The sequence below is a fragment of the Hippopotamus amphibius genome, chromosome 14 (assembly GCF_030028045.1).
Source record: "Hippopotamus amphibius kiboko isolate mHipAmp2 chromosome 14, mHipAmp2.hap2, whole genome shotgun sequence".
Lineage (NCBI taxonomy): Eukaryota > Metazoa > Chordata > Mammalia > Artiodactyla > Hippopotamidae > Hippopotamus > Hippopotamus amphibius.
This window is the reverse complement of record NC_080199.1, coordinates 61260670-61279755: the sequence shown is the minus strand read 5'-3', so window position 1 is coordinate 61279755 and position 19086 is coordinate 61260670. Positions and strand designations below refer to the sequence as shown.

The window sequence follows — 19086 nt, the reverse complement described above, 5'->3', positions numbered from 1 at the left end:
ATATAAGCCTGGCTTAAAATTTGAAAACTCAATTTGTGTAGTTCACCATACTAAAAGAAGGAGAAAGGAAATACATATAATGATCTTAATAGATGCAGAAAAAGATTTGATAAAATTCAGTACTCATTTAAGATTAAGAAAATTAGCAAACTAGAAATAAAAGGGAATTTTAACAACCTTAGGTAAGGTATCTACAAAGACCTAAAGCTAATATCATATTTAATAATTGTCAGGGCTGAATCATGTCTCCCCAAAATTTACATTTTGAAATCCTAACCCTCAGTACCTCAGACTATAACTGTATTTGTAGACAGGATCTTTAAAGATGTAGTTAAGTTAGAATGAGGTCATTAGGATTAACCCTAACTCAGTATGACTGGTGTCCTTAAAGAAGAGGAGATTAAGACACAAACAGATACTGACAGTAGACCATGTGAAAACAGGGAGAAGACAGCCATCTCCAAGCCAGTGACTGAGGCCTCAGAAAAAGCCAGCCCCACTGACACCTTGATCTTAGAATTTTAGACTCTAGAGTTTGAGAAAATACATTTATGTTGTTTAAGCCACCTAGTTTGTGGTACTCTGTTTTGGCAGCCCCAGCAAACTAACGCAACAGTGAATGGCTAAGATTTGAGAGAAGCAAGGATAGCCACTCTCAGCACTTTTAGTCATCATATTGCTGGAGGCTCTAGTTAAAACTAGAAAATCAAGAAAAATCACTGAAGGATAGTAAAATTGAAAACGAAGAAATAGCCAACTTTATTCACAGACAAGCCTAAGGAATCCATAAAAAAGCTACGAGAACAAGTGAGTTTAGCAAGTTCATAGGATACAAGGTCAATATACAAAATCAATTATATTTCTATATGCTAGCAATGAATAATTAGAAACTGAATTCTAAAATTACCATGAAAAAAGGAAAAATATAAGATACTAAAGGGTAAATTTAGCAAAAGATGTTCAAGACCTGTACACTGAAAACTATTAAACCTTACTGAGGGAAATTAAAGAAGATTTAAAGAAATGGGGAGAAATACTGTGATCATGGATCAGAAGACTCCATATTCTTAAGCTATCAATTTTCTTCAAATTGATTTACATAAATTCAATGAAATCCCAACCATAATACCAGAAGGCTTTTTTTTTTCTTTTCTCAGTAGAAACTGACAGGCAGATTCTAAAATTTATATGGAAATACAAAGAGCTAGGAAAGTGAAAACAATTAAAAATTTTTGGAGGATTCACACCACCTGATTTCAGACTTAGGCTAAAGCCACACTAATCAGGAGAGCATGGTATTGGTAAAAACAGACATATAAATCAGTGAAAAAGAACAGAGAAGACAGAAATAGACCTAATATTTTGGATTAATTGATTTTGAAAACTTTTCAAAGGGAATTCAAGAGAAAAGATAGTCCTTTTTTTTTTTTTTTTAAATAAATGGTGCTAGAACAATGAGACATACAAATGTAAAAAAAAAAAAGTTTATCTATACCTGGCACCATGTATAACAATTAAAATGGATTGTAGAAAGTAAAAATTTTCTAGAAGAAAATATAAGAGAAAATTTTTGTGATCTTTGGTTAGGCATAAACTTCTTAGATATGACACCAAAGGCATGATCCATAAAAGAAAAATTGTTAATTTGGAATTCATCAAAATTTAAAATTTACTCTCTGAGAGACACTGCTATGGACTGAATTGTATCTCCCCGCAGACTTATATGTTGAAGGCCTACCCCCCCCCAATATATCTGATTATGGAACTTTTAGGAGGTAATTAGATTTAGATGAGGTCATGAAGGTGGGATCCCCATGATAGTGACTTTAAGAGACCAGAGAGCTTGATCTCACTATCCCCACCATGTGCAGACACAGCCACAAGGTGGCAGTCTGCAAGCCAGAAAGAGAGCTGTCATCAGGTATTGAATCTGCTGGCATCTTGATCTTGGACTTCTCAGCCTCCAGAACAGTGAGAAATAACTGTTGGCTGTTTAAACTACCCAATCTATGATATTTTATTATAGCAGCTGAGCTGCTAAGACAGACTATTTAAGAAAATAAAAAGACAAACTACAGGCTTGGGAGAAAATATTTGCAAGGCATATTTCTGCTAAAGGACTTTGATCTAGAATATGTCAGGAATCCTCAAAACCCAACAATAAAGCAAACAAGTTAATAAGTAAATAGGCAAAAGAATTGAAAACATGTTTCACCAAAAAGAAATATGGGTGGCAAATAAGCACATGAAAAGATGCTTAAGTCATTACAAACTTAAACTACACTGAGGTACCTGTACACATCTATTACAGTGAATAAGATTAAGCGCGTGAGCGCGCACGTGCACACACACACACACACACACACACACACACACACACACACACAAAAACTGGTATTACCAAGTACTGGTGCAGATACAGATTAATTAAAACTCTCATACATTGTTGGTAGAAATGCAAAATGGTACAAACACTTTGGCAATTTACTATTTCATGTAATGTTAAGCATATGCTTATTACAAAACTCAGCAGTTCCATTATTAAATATTTACCCAAAAGAAATGAAAACTTATCTTTATTCAAAGACCTGTATGCAAATATCACAGAGGCTTTCTTCAAAATCATCAAAAACTGAAAATAATGCAAATGCTCTTCAATGGGTGAATGGATAAATCCACTGTAGTACGTTCATACAATGGAAAATGACTCAGCAATGCAAGGAACGAATTTCTGATACACTTAACAACGTGGATGAATCTCAACTGCATTATTCTAAGTGAAAGAAATCAGATATAAAAAGCTACCTGCTATTTGGATCCATTTATATGACATTCTGAAAGAGGCAAAACTACAGACACAGAGAAGAGGTCACTATTTGCCTGGGGCTTAAGGGTGTAAGGAGGTTGACCACAAAAGGGCAAGAGGGATTTTTTTGGGTGAAGCAACTGTCCTGTGTCCTGATTGTGGTGATGGTAACATGGTTATGTGTTTGTCAAAACTCAGAACTGTACACTAAAATGGGTGAATTTTACTACACGTATATTAAATCTCAATAAATCTGACTTAGAAAAAAAAGAATAATGCAGTGTGGACTTGAAGAAAAGCCAAGAGGCAATTCAGCAGTGGTCAGATTCAAGACATCACAGAGCTAAACTGCTCTGTTAACAGTATCAGAAGTTGTCATCCTTGTGGGTGGAGTTGTGTCCATGATGATGTCTCCCGGAAAGCTAAGGGGAAACAGGTTCCTCCTCTCACTGGGCCTTAGAGGATTCAGGGAGCCTGAGCTCTGGGGGGGTGGGAGGTGATGTTCATGATCATGGGCATTCCTGTTAAGCAGAGTAGGCTACTCCTAAAACATAGGAGGAAATCAGGGGCTAAAAGGACAGCCTTTGACATTCCGAAGAAGCCACATTTAGTAGCTAGTTTAAAGTTTTCCTTTGCTACATTGTAATTCCATTTTACTCTCCTGAAGCCTTCAACAAAATCTAGTTATATGTTTCAGCCTGGTCTTAACTTGCTTTGAAGAATTGGGATAGCCGTGGGTTCACCCTCCCATGAAGGAGTGAAAAAAAGAAGCGCATCAGGCCAGAGAGCTTTGAGGTTGAGGAGAATGTCTTTGATCTCACTGCCTGTGTACTGAGGACACTGATTAACACATAAGTGCCCTATAAATGAATACTTGAACGAAAGCTTCTCTCCTCATTATCATTTAAGCAAACTATAAAACAATTTCTCTCAAAATCTTTATGCTGATTTACATGAAATACAAATGGTTATGAAAGGAAAAAGGCACTGAGCTGATGATGTTTAGGAATCCTACAAGAGAAGCACAAATCAACCCACACAGATGTTACTTATTCTAATAAGAGAATCCACCTTCCAGAATTCCTTTCTGCAAGACCCCCACCCAGTTGAACAAGGTATACCAGTAGTTATTGCAACATTAGAATCTGACGGAGCTTCTTATCACCAGATCTCCTAGTTTATCCAGATTGCCAGGTGAAGGGTAGGGAACTCAGGCACTGGGGCCCCTCCCCTGCCCAATTCCAGGACTTTACTGGGAGAGCACCCTTCTCCTCCCACCCATCCACACAGAAATATTGCACACTCAGCCTGGGGGGTGCTGGAATTCCCCCAAACTGATTATTTTGTCCAGCTTCAGTATGTCCTTTTTTTTTTCTTTTTCTTTTTTTTCCGGGTGCATTGCACAGCATGTGAAATCTTTTCTTTAAAATTAATTAATTAATTTATTGGCTGCATTGCATCTTCGTTGCTGCACACAGGCTTTCTCTAGTTGCGGAGAGTGGGGGCTACTCTTCGTTGTGGTGTGCGGGCTTCTCGTTGTGGTGGCTTCTCTTGTTGCAGAGCACAGGCTCTAGGCACATACACTTCAGTAGTTGTGGCATGTGGGCTCAATAGTTGTGACTCACGGGCTCTAAAGTGCAGGCTCAGTAGTTATCGTGCATGGGATTAGTTGCTTGGCGGCACGTGGGAATCTTCCCGGACTAGGGATTGAAGACATGTCCCCTGCATTGGCAGGCAGATTCTTAACCACTGCACCACCAGGGAAGCAAGCATGTGGAATCTTAATTCCCTGACCAGGGATCGAACCCACACCCCCTGCATTGGAAGTGCAGAGTCTTAACCACTGAATGGCCAGGGAAGTCCCAGTACATACTTATTTTAATGAAAGCCTGTTTAATATATTTTCCATACCTCTTCTATTTATTTATGTATTTATTATTTATTATAATTGAATCAGCTTTCTATCAGAAGGTTATCTGATCTTATGTCACAATTTACACTTGGGCTGAGAATATTCCTAGCAATGAGTTATGAAGTAGACCTCCTTCATTTTCCAAAAAAAAAAAAAAAACTAACATAGTTAGGGCATAAGATGGAATGATACAGTTAAAGTAATGCTTTTTCCTGTTTCAGATCCATTTCTTCACCCCACCCTGCCCTGGACAGCCCTGTGCTGATAGGCATCCTTAGTCCTTATCCCACACCCAAGTCTCTGTGGATTTATGTAGTATGGTATGGTGTGTATTGCAGAAGAATCACAAATATAACTCACTGCAACTCACATGTGCAAAGATAATGACTTTCTTTCCCTCCTTCCCTCCTCTTTCTTTCTTTCCTTTCTTTTCTTCCTTCCTCCCACCCTCCCTCGCTCTCTCTCTCTCTTTCTTTCATTTTTCTCCAAAAACCTTGCTACTAGTTAGGGTATGAGTCTGCGAAGAGTTCATGAAATGTTCAATTTAATTCAAAACAGTTCAGTCTAATAAATTTAAATCATGGTCTGATGATGTTTAGGAATGTCTGTCTTAGTTAAAAAAAAATTTCTTCTTTGGCTGTGCTGCGTGGCGTGCAGGGGATCTTAGTTCCCTGACCAGAGATCAAATCTGGGCCCCCTGCAGTGGAGGCATGAAACCCTAACCACTGGACTGCCAGGGAAGTCCCCAGGCTGTGTTAGTTCAAACAACTGACCTCTCAGTCAGCTTTCTCCTGTTTGTTATCATGGAAGATGTCTAGATGTATGAGGTGGTTGCATGTGGTTTGTGCCACATTGTAACATTTTTGGAAGACAGTTTTCTTGAATCCATGTGGACTCAACATGGCCCCCAGGGACACGACAGGCAAGAAATCTCAAGAGTCCACACTTAGGAACCAAGGCTGACTAAGCCCCCTTCTCCATACCATAGAATTACCAAGTATGTTTTGGTTCAGGGGGCTCTTCAAGGCTATCTTCTCTCAAAGCCTTGAAGGGGAAGTGTGGCAAGGCTAGGGCAGGACAAAAGAATCCACCTCCGCCTTCACTCACCTCTCTCCTCTCTATTTACAGCTATCCTCAAAGGACAGAAAGACAAGCTTGCTACCTTCCATTCTTTACACTCCATAGTTTATGGACTAGCCCTAGTCTTTCAGATTCTTAAGGAATATGTAAAGGTCTGACTTACAATGTGATGTAAAGCATATTGACATACTTCATGATTCTATTCTGAGTGTTAGAAACTGAATATTCCATTGGTCTATCTCTCTGCATTCCTTCTGTAACACATACTAATTTTGTCCCCACAAAATGAATGTATCAGGTGGATATCAGCCTGTGATAGATTAAAGATAGTATTAGCTAAATTCTTTGCTCTTCCTTCCATTGAGATGTGGACTTTAATTTCCCTTCCTTTCTCTCTAGGCTAGCCTTAGTGACTTTCTTGACCAATAGAATGTAATAGAAATGATGTTCTGTGATTTCCCAGGTGGGGTCATAAGGATCCTTACATTTTTTTTTCCCCAGGCTCTTAGACTACTCACTGTAGAGAAAGCTGGGCACCATGTGAAAAGTCTGATTACGCTGCAACTGCCATGTCTCAAGGAAGCCCAAGTTGCCACAAAAAGAGGCCACTTAGAGGGAGAGGGATGCTTGGCCATCCCTAGCTTTTCCAGTCATCCCAACACAGGCAACCAAATATGTGAGTGAAGAAGCCATCTCTGACATTTTAGTCCAAGCAGACATCAGGTAGAGAACTGAAGAACCCAGCTGACAACCAGAACTGTGGGACTGACTACATATTTTGAGGGACACTGTGATAAATGAAAGTGTGGGCCCCTTTTTCAAAAATTGTTCAGAACTTCATGATGGTGACAACCCAAGAATTAAACCAGGCCCGATTTACTGAGTATGGGGCCCTTTTATTACTGAGTCAGCATAGGTCACACACACTGTGAAGCCAGACCTTCTCCACATGTATGGCCTGTTTGAAGCCATTTTAGCAAATCTCTAGCCTTTTGAGCCAACCTAGTCATTATAAATCAAGAAAAATTCCCTGCTGTGCCCTGCGCAAATTCCTTACCCAAGAACCATGTACATAATAAAATGGCTATGGCTTTATACCACTAAGATTTAAGGTAGCTTTTTACATAGCATTACGCTAGATACAGTTCCATTACAGAATAACATCTGTCCATTCCAAACGTTAAATTTTATGTGTATTTAACTAATAAAATACAAAATATTGGGACTTCCTAGGTGGTGCAGTGGGTAAGAATCTGCCTGCCAATGCAGGGGACATGGGTTCGATCCCTGGCCCAGGAAAATACCACATGCCGCAGAGCAACTAAGTCTGTGTGCCACAACTATTGAGCCTGTGCTCTAGAGCCCGTGAGCCACAACTATTGAGCCCATGTGCCACAACTACTGAAGCCCACATGCCTAGAGCCCATGCTCTGCAACAAGAGAGGCCACCGCAATGAGAAGCCCATGCACCACAATGAGTAGCCCCCGTTCGCCACAACTTGAGAAAGCCCGTGTGCAGCAATGAAGACCCAACACAGCCAATAAAAAACAAACAAACAAAATATTGTGAAAACAGTTTGTAGCAATCATTAAAAATGTTAGGCTGTGTTACAACACTGGATGACCCCTGAAAGCATTATGCTAAGTTCAAGAAGCTAGACACGAAAAGCCGCCTATTGTATGACTCCATTTATGTCCATGATAGAGAGATTCATAGAGACAGAAAACAGGCTGCTGGTTATCTAGGGCTGGGGAAAGTTGAAGGGAAATGGGGAGTGACTGCTAATGGGTAGTGGCTGCTTTTGGGGGTCATGAAAATGTTCTGAAATGATTGTTGCACAGAAAAACTCTGTGAATACACTGAAAACTATTGAATTGTACTGTTTAAATGGATAAAATGTATAATATGTGAATTATATATCGATAAAGCTGTTATAAAAAATTTTTGGCTGATGGGAATTCCATGGTGGTCCAGTGGTTAGTACTCTGCACTTTTACTGCCGGGGGCCTGGGTTCAGTCCCTGGTTGGGGAACTAAGATCCCACAAGCCACATGGTGCAGCTGACAAAAAAAAAAAAAAAAAAAAAAAGAAAGAAAGAAAGAAAAAGAAAAAGAAAAAGAAAAAAATGTTTGTCTGAGATCTGTGAAGCCTGGGATAATGTATGAGAAATGAACATTAATATGTTTGCCCAAGACCTCTACTACTTTCTATTCAGATGACATGCTCTTCCAGCTTCTTTGAGTGTCACTCAAGAATCAGCTCTGATGTGTGTACCCTGCTTCTGACACTTCTATTCAACATAGTACTGGAAGACTTAGCCAGAGTATTTCGGCAAGAAAGAAGAAACAAGGCATTCAAATTAGAAGGAAGAAGTCAAATTATCTCTGTTCACAGATGACAGGATCGTATACGTGGAAAACCCTAAAGCTTCTATAAAAAATGATTAGAACCAATAAATGAATTCAGAAAAGCTGTGGATACAAAATCAACATGCAAAAATCAGTTACATATGTTTACACTAAAAATGAACAATTTGAAAGAGAAATTAAGAAAATTACATTTACGATAGCATCAAAAATATTTAGCAATAAAACAGAAAATGTTGCTGAAGGAAATTAAAGAAGCCACAAATAAATGGAAAGAAATACCATGTTTATAAGTTGGAAGACTTAATGTGGTTAAAATGCCAATATTGTCCAAAGCAATCTATAGATCCAACATAATCCCTATCAAAATGCCAATATTGTTTTTTTTTTTTTTTTGCAGAAGTAGAAAAATCTTTCCTAAAATTCATAAGGAATCTTAAAGGACCACAAATAGCCAAAACAACTTGAAAAAGAAAAACAAAAGTTGGGGACCTTACATTTTTGAATTGCAAAACTTACTGTAAAGCTATAGTTATCAAAACAGTATTGTACTGGCATAAAGACAGATGTATAGACCAATGGAATAGAATAGAGAACCAAGAAATAAACCCTTATGTGGTTAGCCAGCATTGTCCAGCTGTTAGCTCCTTTAGGGTTCCTCCCCTTCAGTGTTTGGATTGAGATCACATTCTTCTCATGGTGTTCCTTGGCCAGTGACTGAGGTCACAGTTAGAGCCAGAAGTACAAGGCATTTTTACCCTGTGTAGAATTTATCTAACAGGCCATTTTTGCTCCAGAGCTCCCTATTGGGTTAGCAGTCTTGTGGTCAGGTTATTGTTTGATGGTTCCCCTGCCCAATAATTCTCCCTCACTTTTTCTTAAGAAGCATCACTCTCCAATAAATCTTTTGCACTCCTAACTTGATCTCTATATTCTCTTCCTGGGGAACCTAACCAGCACAACCTCCTTAGAGGAGCTTCCTTGCTCACCAGCAACTCTACATAAACTACAGCCCTTGCCCCACCCCCGTCTTCTTCTCTCATCCTACAAATTTCTACTATTGATACATAATTATGTTGATGTTCTTTATACCTCTTATTGCAATTAAAAATAATAAATTCTTTGTGTATGATTTGTTGTCCCTTTCCTTCTAGCCATGATTCTGTAAGCTCTTAATGACAGAGGCTATTTACTTCTTGTTCAATACAGTGAAGGTATACATAGTTAAGTGCCTGACATGTGAGGCTGGTCACTCAGCAATATTCGTTACAAGCATGTTGCGTGAATGAATGGCATGCATGACTTTTCAAAGTCCCTCTTCTGCCCTAGAGAAGTATAGCTTAGTAGAAAGAACAAGGGCTTTGGAGACCGACAGGCTTGTATCCAAACTCCTTTCCTGTCCTTCTTTTAGGACAGTTTAGTTAGCTTTTGCTTCATAACAAATCACCCAAAACTTGGTGACTTGAAACAACTATTGATTTAGCTAATGATTCTTAGGCTCATTGGACAGCCATCTCAGCGGGTCTCTACTGGGCTCTCTCATGCATCTGTTGTCAGGGGTGGTTTGTCTAGTGGCTAGGTGATTTAGGATGGCCTTGCTCACTTGTCTGGTGATTAGATTATCAGGCTGTTAGTTGAGACAAGAGGAGCAATGAACCACACGTTGCTCATCCGGAAAGGTAGCCTGGACTTATTCTCATGGTGCGGATTCAAGAGCAGCAAAAGGACAAGCCCCAGTGTGCAAGCACTTTTCAAGCTTGTCCCATGTATTAATGTCTCATTGGCCACAGCAAGCCACGTAGCCAGTCAACCTGATTTAAGAGTGGAGAAATAGTCTCCATTCCTTAATGTGAAGATCTGCCGAGTGACATTGCGAGATGTGGATGCAGGGAGAAGATTGTGGCCATTTTTACAATCTACCAGAGAGAACTTGGAAGAGTTAGCCAACCCCAGTTTTCTCTTAAATAAAATGAGAATAATGAGTACCTATAACACCTGAAAGGGTTATTGAAAGGCTTAAATGGGACATGGTAAATAGAGGATCTAGTGTAGTATATGCCCCACAGCAAGCACTCTACATAGCTATGCACTGAACTCCTAAGGATACAAATGATGTTTTTCACCTTCATTGCATTTTTCCAGTTCTCACCATCATAGTAATTGTTCAGCAAGTGAATATATTTTGTGAGAGATTGTATTATTATTCCCAAATATTCACTGATCGCTTCTCTGTAGAATGATTGTACATTTCTGCCTACTGCCATGTGACCTGGAAGGAGCATATCCCTTGGGAGGAGTATAAGTCCCTGCCTTATCACCAAGCCTAGCCATGTCTCTTTAACAACAACAACAACAACAACAACAAAACAACAGCATAACAACAAAACACCACAAACCCCAAAAACACACAAAAAGGAGATTACAATATGCTATTTCTTAGAAATGTTAAGAGCCACTGCTGTTTCCCAGTAACTCACTTAATATTTTCCTCTGCCATGAGAATATCAGGTCCAGATAAAGACCATTCCTTCAGCCCAGATCCCAAAATGAGAAGAAAAATGGAACAGAGCCACATCTGACCTGCAGCCCCTTGCATGTAATATGAATGAGAAGCAATCTTGTTGCAAGCCATTGAGATTTGGGGGGCTGTTTGTTACTGCAGCATGATCTAGCTAAGTCAAATGCATACTTCTAGTTCTTAGTTGTGTTGGAATGAAGGATGTATCCTTATAGGTACTTCAAGTAAGGACAAATTCTGTTTAATTTCAAAATTTCTCATCTAGTTTCAAACTAGTATCACTCAGACTATTTATAATAATAGTTATTTAGCTATTTTTCCCTTGGGTAGCTTGTCATGCAGATTTCCTAAAACGTGTGTCTTTCTCCCATTATAAGTAGCAAGCTTTCTTGTAGCCTTGAATTTTCCTTCTTGTATACTGTAGATCAATATCAATATCAAGTCACACAGCTGGTGTTTTGCATGTTGTTTGCTTTCCTAGCAACTCTCATTTTATTAAATTTGCTATGTATTGGTTCTTCACAATTACCGCACCATTGCTGAAATTACTAGAGATAATTTCTTTTGAAGTCCTATAATCCCTTTAGTTCGCAACCAATTTTGCCCTAAAAATAGATATTCTGGGCTTGTGAGAAATTCAGAAGAGGCATAATGCTTTTCTACAGTTTTTTTCTAAAAAAAATCAAAGTCAAATATATTCAATATAGAAAATGCAGACATGAAGAAATGTACAAAGAGGAAAAACAAGTCTACCAGCCAGAGACAACTACTGTTAACATTTATGCTGTATCTCTCCGGTCCCTCTCCTAAGACACTACTGGAAAATTAATAAGCATCTTATTTATCTACTGCTCCTTCTTCCTTCATATATAACATAGAATAAAATCAATACAGGCTTGAATTTCCATCTTTGAATTTCGGTGAATACTAGTTACACCCTCTTCTAATAGAGACAACTCTTTTTTTCTCTCTCCCTCTCTCTCTCCCCAATTTTAGCTACTGCTCAGCCTCTACTGTACTACTTGAGGACTCTTCTTGGGAGGAGGCATCCCGGGGTACCATCCATTTCTGGAGCAAGGACTTTGGAAGTCAGGGGACAAAGGCACTTTGCAAAGCTCCTCTAGAGGGCATAGACTTTCAATCTCCTTTGTGCTCTATATCCACACCTTATTTCTACCAATGGAAGTTTAAAGTGTGTATCACTGTTCTGCTCACCCATTTCCCTTCCAGACTACAACTCTAGTAATAGGAAGTTCATTCCTACTTTTGACTAACGTATTTCAGGAACTTGCTCTGCTAGAGATAGTGCTGGGCCCTGGGGTGACAATGGTTAAAAAGCTGCAGCTTGTCTATCCGGCTTTCAATCAAGAGATAAAACCTTAGAGAGAAGCTAATCTCAGTTTTCTCTTAAATGACTGAATGACTATTTACTCTACTGCACCCCTGGCTAAACCCTAATCAGCCTTTCTCTGCTGTCCCTTCCATCTCCTTGTCTGAACTGAAATCTGACTCTTCCTTAGGTCAGCACTTTGCCAGCCAAGGTCACAGCTAGCCTGGAAGGTGCATTTGGCAAATCTGAAAGGCATGCCTTTTGGGCTGAAACAGCCCATTGGGGCAGAGTTTAGGGAATGATTCTTCTAATGTGTCCTTTCTCCAGATTAAATGTTGACTGTGTATGCCCGTATACGCACTCTCCTCAGGAAAAAGAATTAGGTTTTGTGTCTGCCTTCTTTCCACTACTTCTTTCAGACCATTACTTCCTCACTCTCCTGTAAAAATTTCTCCTTTACTAAGAGTCATGACTTTTGACCAGCTGTCCCAACTGTCTTCAAGTCCCTGTCATATGTCCACCTTGAGGTCATACTCTATCATTCAATGAAGACTTTGATGCATAAGTCACAGCCTTCTCTACCACATGTACCATCATCCTCCATGGATGACATTCCAAGACTCTGACTTCCTCATTTCCAATGACCTTTTCTCCACTTCTGCCACCCACTCCCACAGCCACACCCCAAATCTTGTCATCGTTTGAAACTGTCCAAAATAATGAATTTAAGCATTGATAAATGTGTACTGATCAGTCCCTCCCATGAGGAAGCACACAGGAGGCTCCTAGATAGCTTCCTCCACAAGAGGGCAGACAGCAGTATCAAGCAGTATCAGCGGTATTTCGTCTTGCAGAACTGAAAACCACAGCCACAGAAAGATAGAGAAAATGAAAAAGCAGAGGACTTTGTACCAGATGAAGGGACAGGATAAAGCCCCAGAAAAACAACAAAATGAAGAGGAGATAGGTACCCTTACAGAAGAAGAATTCAGAATAATGATAGTGAAGATGATCCAGGACTTTGAAAAAAGACTGGATGCAAAGATCGAAAAGTTTACCAAAGACCTAGAAGAATTAAAGAGCAAACAAACAGAGATATGCAACACAATAACTGAAATGATACACTAGAAGGAACCAATAGCAGATTAACGGAGGCAGAAGGGTGAATAAGTGACCTGGAAGACAGAATGGTGATAATCACTGATGTGGAAAAGAATAAAGAAAAAAGAATGAAAAGAACTGAAGACAGCTTAAGAGACCTCTGGGACAATGTTAAATGCACCAACATTCACATTATAGGGGTCCCAGAAGGAGACGAGAGAGTGAAAGGACCCGAGAAAATATTGGAAAAGATTATAGTTGAAAACTTCCCTAACGTGGGAAAGGAAATAGCTACCCAAGTCCAGGAAGCGCAGAGAGTCCCAGGCAGGATAAACCCAAGGAGAAACACGCCAAGACATATAGTAGTCAAATTGACAAAAATGAAAGACAGAGAAATGTTATTAAAAGCAACAAGGGAAAGACGACAAATAACATACAAGGGAACTCCCATAAGGTTAACAGCTGATTTCTCAGCAGAAATTCTGCAAGCCAGAAGGGAGTGGCATGATATATTTCAAGTGATGACAGGGAAGAACCTACAGCCAAGAATACTCTACCCAGCAAGGATCTCATTCAGATTTGAGGGAGAAATCAAAAGCTTTACAGACAAGCAACAGCTAAGAGAATTCAGCACCACCAAACCAGCCCTACAACAAATGCTAAAGGAAATTCTCTAAGCGGGAAACATGAGAGAAGAGAAGGACCTACAAAAACAAAAACAAAACAATTAAGAAAATGGTAATAGGAACATACATATCGATAATTACCTTGAATGTAAATGGACTAAATGCACCAACCAAAAGACACAGACTGGCTGAATGGATACAAAAACAAGACCCACATATATGCTGTCTCGAAGAGACCCACTTCAGACCTAGGCACACATACAGACTGAAAGTGAGGGGATGGAAAAAGATATTCCATGCAAATGAAAATCAAAAGAAAGCTGGAGTAGCAACAGTCATATCAGATAAAATAGACTTTAAAATAAAAAATGTTACAAGAGACAAGAAAAGATATTACATAAAGATTAAGGGATCCATCCAAGAAGAGGAGATAACAATTATAAATATATATGCACCCAATATAGGAGCACCTCAATTCATAAGGCAAATGCTAACAACTGTGAAAGAGGAAATGCAAGGCAGAAATAGAGACACAGGTGTAGAGAACAAACACATGGACAGCAAGTGGGGAAAGCAGGGAGGGTTGGGGGGGAATGAATTGGGAGATTGGGATACCAAATTGTAAAAAAAAGAAAGAAAAAAAAATGTGTACTGACCTGTAATTGTGTCCTTCCCTTCTCACCAGCCTGATCAGGATCCAACACTGGGAAGACAAAATCTGGGAGTGGGTAGGGTGTGGGCTGAGGTCTGGGGCTTATGCTAATGGTTGACAGAGGAGCAAAAGTGATGCTATACAGGCACCACCCTTTTACCACAGTATTGCTGCGTCTTGGCTCTTACTGCCTAGCTCTAATAACTTTTCATCATCCCTTAATATCTAAGTATTGTTGAAGAGGTTCTGTGTTTTGAGGATGTGTTCGGGGTGGCTCCCCACCCCCCCCCACCGTCCTCCAGCTATGCTCCTGTTCTTCCTTCCAGCCTCCTGTTCAACCACCCTCACTGTAGCTGTTCTTCCATCTCCTTGGCAACTCGGGTCCACTGACACGCCTCCCCTTTCTCCAATCCATCAGGCTTCTCCTTTTGGATTCCATGGTCCTTTAATTCCATAACATTCTTACCAATTATACTAAACTTCCTTGAGTTACTTCCTCACCTCAATGTGGCAAAACCTCAACTCTGAATGAAACCAACTGTATGCTTTCTCAGTGGTTGCCCAGAACCTCTAATTCTGCTGGAGAAAATTACACAATAGGCAAATTGTTGTCAGTATATAGTCACCATCACCTGCCTCAGTGGGTTTTTCTTAACACAGCCCAACCATCCTGCTGCATTTCTCAGCTGACTTGCTTTCCCACAGTCCATGATGAAGGCTTCAAACCCTCTCCAATCTCTTCAGATCTCTGACTCTCTCACCTTCTGCCTTATTTCCAGTAGACAACTTTGACTCCTCTCCCTCAGAGAAAATCCAAGCCTTTGGACAGGACCTCATTCAATTTTCTGGTACAAAACCTGCCAACCCCCTACTTCTGTATCTACTCTCTCAATGTTCCCTCTTGTGGCTTCAGAAGAGGCCAGTCCCTCCACGAGGAGTGTAGGAGCCTCCTTATTCTCCCCAGAAGTGTGCTCTGTTATTTAATCCTTTTCTCTCCTATATATTACCTAACCTCTTTCACTCACCTAAGTTGTTCCCATCCAGTCTAAATATGCTCAGATCTTTTCCATCTAAAACCAAACAAACAAATACGAACAGAAAGTAAAAGAGATATAATAGTCTAGATCATGGTCCTTTTTAACTGCTCTTATTAAACTGTGCTCCTCATCTTCGAAAAACACATTTTAGTTTCAGTTATTTCTTCATTACTATGGGTATTTAGCTCACGCCTGCTCCTCCAGTAGAGTATAAGCCATGGGAGAGGCGATGCTGTGTTGATTTTTCGCTTGCCATTGTTTCCCCAGGTGCCCAGATCCACAGCTTCTAGAATAGAGTAGATATTCAGTCAATAGGTATTTTGTGTTGAATTCCTTTAGTCATTCAACATTCAAATTTTTTTTAATATTTACTTATTTATTTATTTATTTAATTATTTATTTCTGTGTCAAGTCTTAATTGCGGCATGTGTGATCTTTTGCTGCAGCGTGCAGGCTTTTCTCTAGTTGTGGTGCCTGGGCTCCAGAGCACACAGGCTCAGTAGTTGCATCAGGCGGGCTCTTTAGTTGTGGCATGCAGGCTCAGTAGTTGTGTTGTGTAGGCTTAGTTGCCCCACTGCATGTGAGATCTTACTACCCTGACCAGAGATTGAACCCGCGTCCCCTGCATTGGAAGTCAGATTCTTTTTTTTTTTTCTGTCTGCATTGGGTCTTCATTGCTGCCTGTGGGCTTTCTCTAGTTGTGGTGAGCAGGGGCTACTCTTTGTTGCAGTGCAAGGACTTCTCATTGTGGTGGCTTCTCTTGTTGCGGAGCATGGGCTCTAGGCCTGTGGGCTTCAGTAGTTGCAGCACATGGGCTCAGTAGTTGTGGCATGTGGGCTCTAGAGCTCAGGGTCAGTAGTTGTGGTGCACGGGCTTACTTGCTCCGAGGCATGTGGGATCTTCCCCGACCAGGAGTTGAACCCATGTCCCCTGCACCAGCAGGTGGATTCTTAACCACTGCACCACCAGGGAAGTCCCTCAACACTTAATTTTTGACCAGCTGCCAGGCACTGAATTAAGCACCAAAGATAAGAGGATAGCCCTTGCCTCAAAGAGCTCAAGTCCAGTGAGAAAAAGAGATCAAACACCTCAGCGATTTCAATATAATGCGATATGTGCTGAGAAAAGGCATACACCGCACAGAAATTTCAGTCTCAGCCTGAAAGGGGAGTGAGAATGGACAGGTAGAGGCAGTTGGGAAAGGGTTCCAAGAAGAGTTGCCCATTGTATAGAGTCCTAAAAGCCAGCTAGGTGGAACTGCCCAGTGAGTGATGGGAACTGGCCCAGTGCCACGACATTTAATTACAATATATCTTTAACTGCAGGCAGTTCAGGGAGTCTTCAGAGTGTGTAGTCACACAATGGAGGATGGACTGAAGGGTGACTGGGAGAATCTGGGGACACTGGGTTCTTCTTTCACTTGTTTCTTTGCAACTTTGGGGCAATACCAAAGGGGTGAAGGAGGAGGGGTCAGACCAGGGACCTATCTAAGATGATGTACTTTCTGTTACTGCCCTATACACTCAAAAACACTAACAGTCTTTGTGGAATTTTAATCCCAGCTTAATTTGTCTATCTAAGACATGATGTTCTTGTTCCTCTGTTCTATAGAACAGACTGAAACAGTGTTCTGAGGAAAAGCTAGGCATCTCCAGAACTGGAATGAGATGGCCTCTTTAGGCACAGGGTCTGCTTAAGATCTACAAGTCTAGTTGATCTTCTCTTTTGTTTGTTTTTAATTGACTTTGGTCTTTAAGGGCTTGGTTTTTTGTTGTTGTTGTTTGTTTGTTGTTTTGGGGTTTTTTTTGGGGGGGGGCGGGCACAGGGCTTAAGGGAACTTAGTTCCCCAACCAGGGATTGAACCCACACCTTTGGCAGTGGAAATAGCACGAAGCCCTAACCACTGGACTGCCAGAGAATTCCCAAGTCTAGTTGATCTTTAACTGGCAACATTAGAATAACTTCTCTCCAGATCAGACAGTTAAATCTTCAGCTTGCCATCTTTCAACATTTATTAAAACCTCAAATGAGAGATAAATGATGTTCCAGGTGAAGAGATTAAAAGACCTACATTCAGTTCACCTCTTAATCCAGACTCCAAAATATATCCCTGCCCTGGCTTGGGTTTTTGGATTATCGATGTATTATCCTCCCCACCTCCCCAACCTCTGTTTATTTTTGTTCTGTTTTGTTTCTGTTTTTTAAGCTCAATTGACCTTTGAATTGAATGTTATAAGAAACAGCTCTATGGGAGTATCAATACTATGTTTACTCAGGATATTGTCAAAAATGATTTTTAAAAACAAACAACAACCAAAACCCCCCCATCAAACTCATAGCAAAAGAGATCAATCAGATTTGTGATTATCAGAGGCGAGGAGTGGGGTGGAGTAGAGGTAGGGGGAACTGGAGGAAGGTAGTTGCACAAACTTCCAGTTAAAGATAAATAAGTACTAGGGATGTGATATATAATATGATGACTATAGTTAACACTGCTATATGAGATATAGGAAAGTCATTAAGAGAGCAGGTCTTAAGAATTCTCATCACAAGGAGAATTTCTTTTTCTTTTTAGTGTATCTATATGAGATAATGGATGTTAGCTAGACCTACTGTGGTAATCATTTCATGATATATATGAGGATGAGTCAAAAATTACCCACACTCTGGCTGTAGAGTTTATAGAAGTTTTAATATAACTGGAGTGTGGATAATTTTTGACTCACCCACGTATAAATCAAACCATCACGCTGTACATTTAAACTTATCAGTGATGTATGTTAATTATTTCTCAATAAAACTGAAAAATATATGTTTTCCGTGTCCCACGGTGACCTTATAATGATCCCTGGAAGAAATTCTTGCCCGATTTTTTTTCCTAGTGTATTTTACTTATTTGTTTGTTTGTTCGTTGGTTTATTGGCTGCGTTGGGTCTTCATTGCTGTGCCCGGGCTTCAGTAGTGGCACATAGGCTCAATAGCTGTGGCTCGCGGGCTCTAGAGAGCAGGCTCAGTAGTTGTGGTGCACGGGCTTAGTTGCTCTGCGGCACGTGGGATCTTCCCGGACGAGAGAAAGAACCCATGTCCCCTGCATTGGCAGGCGGATGCTTAACCACTGTGCCACCTAGGAAAGTCCCTCTTGCCCAATCTTAACATCAGAAATAAAGGCCCTGAGCAATGACCTGTTATATATCTGCAATCAAATTACATAACTAACTAGTTCCCTACAGAGAGGCTTAAGGACTGGTTTGTAGCCTGTTGTTAATATGCACGATTATTGCCAATATACTTTCAGTGCTAGTCCTGACCGCAGTGTCACCTTTCCACTCCTCTTCTCCTGTCTTTTTACATTTCACTTTAAGGTAAGAGAGTGAGTCAGGCAGCTTCTGGGTGAAGGGCATTCTAGGCAGAAGGAATGACAATTGTCAAAAGCTCAAGGCAGAAACATGCCTGATGTGCTCCAGGAAGAGCATGGAGGCCAGTGTGCTTGGAGTGGAAAAAACAAGAGACAGTAACAGGAGATACAGATTATCAGGTCTAGACTCATGGCTTTGCAGGCCATTTTGAAGAACGTTGGCTTTTACCCTAAGATGCAGAGAAGTGGCACAATCTAACTAACGATTTAAAGGACCATTTTGGCTGCTGGGAGCAAGGGTG

General features: G+C 40.4%; 1 protein-coding gene across 2 annotated transcripts in view; it reads right to left on the bottom strand.

Annotated features, from left to right (window-relative positions):
• The window catches only part of NUDT15 (nudix hydrolase 15), a 54841-nt gene that overhangs the window by 20852 nt on the left and 14903 nt on the right, over nt 1-19086 (bottom strand). Inside the window, exons 2-3 of one of the 2 annotated variants that reach the window (XM_057707282.1) lie at nt 15620-15715; nt 14397-14443 (exon numbers count right to left, since the gene is read on the bottom strand). In XM_057707282.1, coding sequence (XP_057563265.1) covers nt 14397-14443; nt 15620-15685 — 113 coding nt within the window. In that variant the 5' untranslated portion in view covers nt 15686-15715. The remainder of the gene's footprint in view (nt 1-14396; nt 14444-15619; nt 15716-19086) is intronic. The other variant, XM_057707283.1, reaches the window with a different exon arrangement.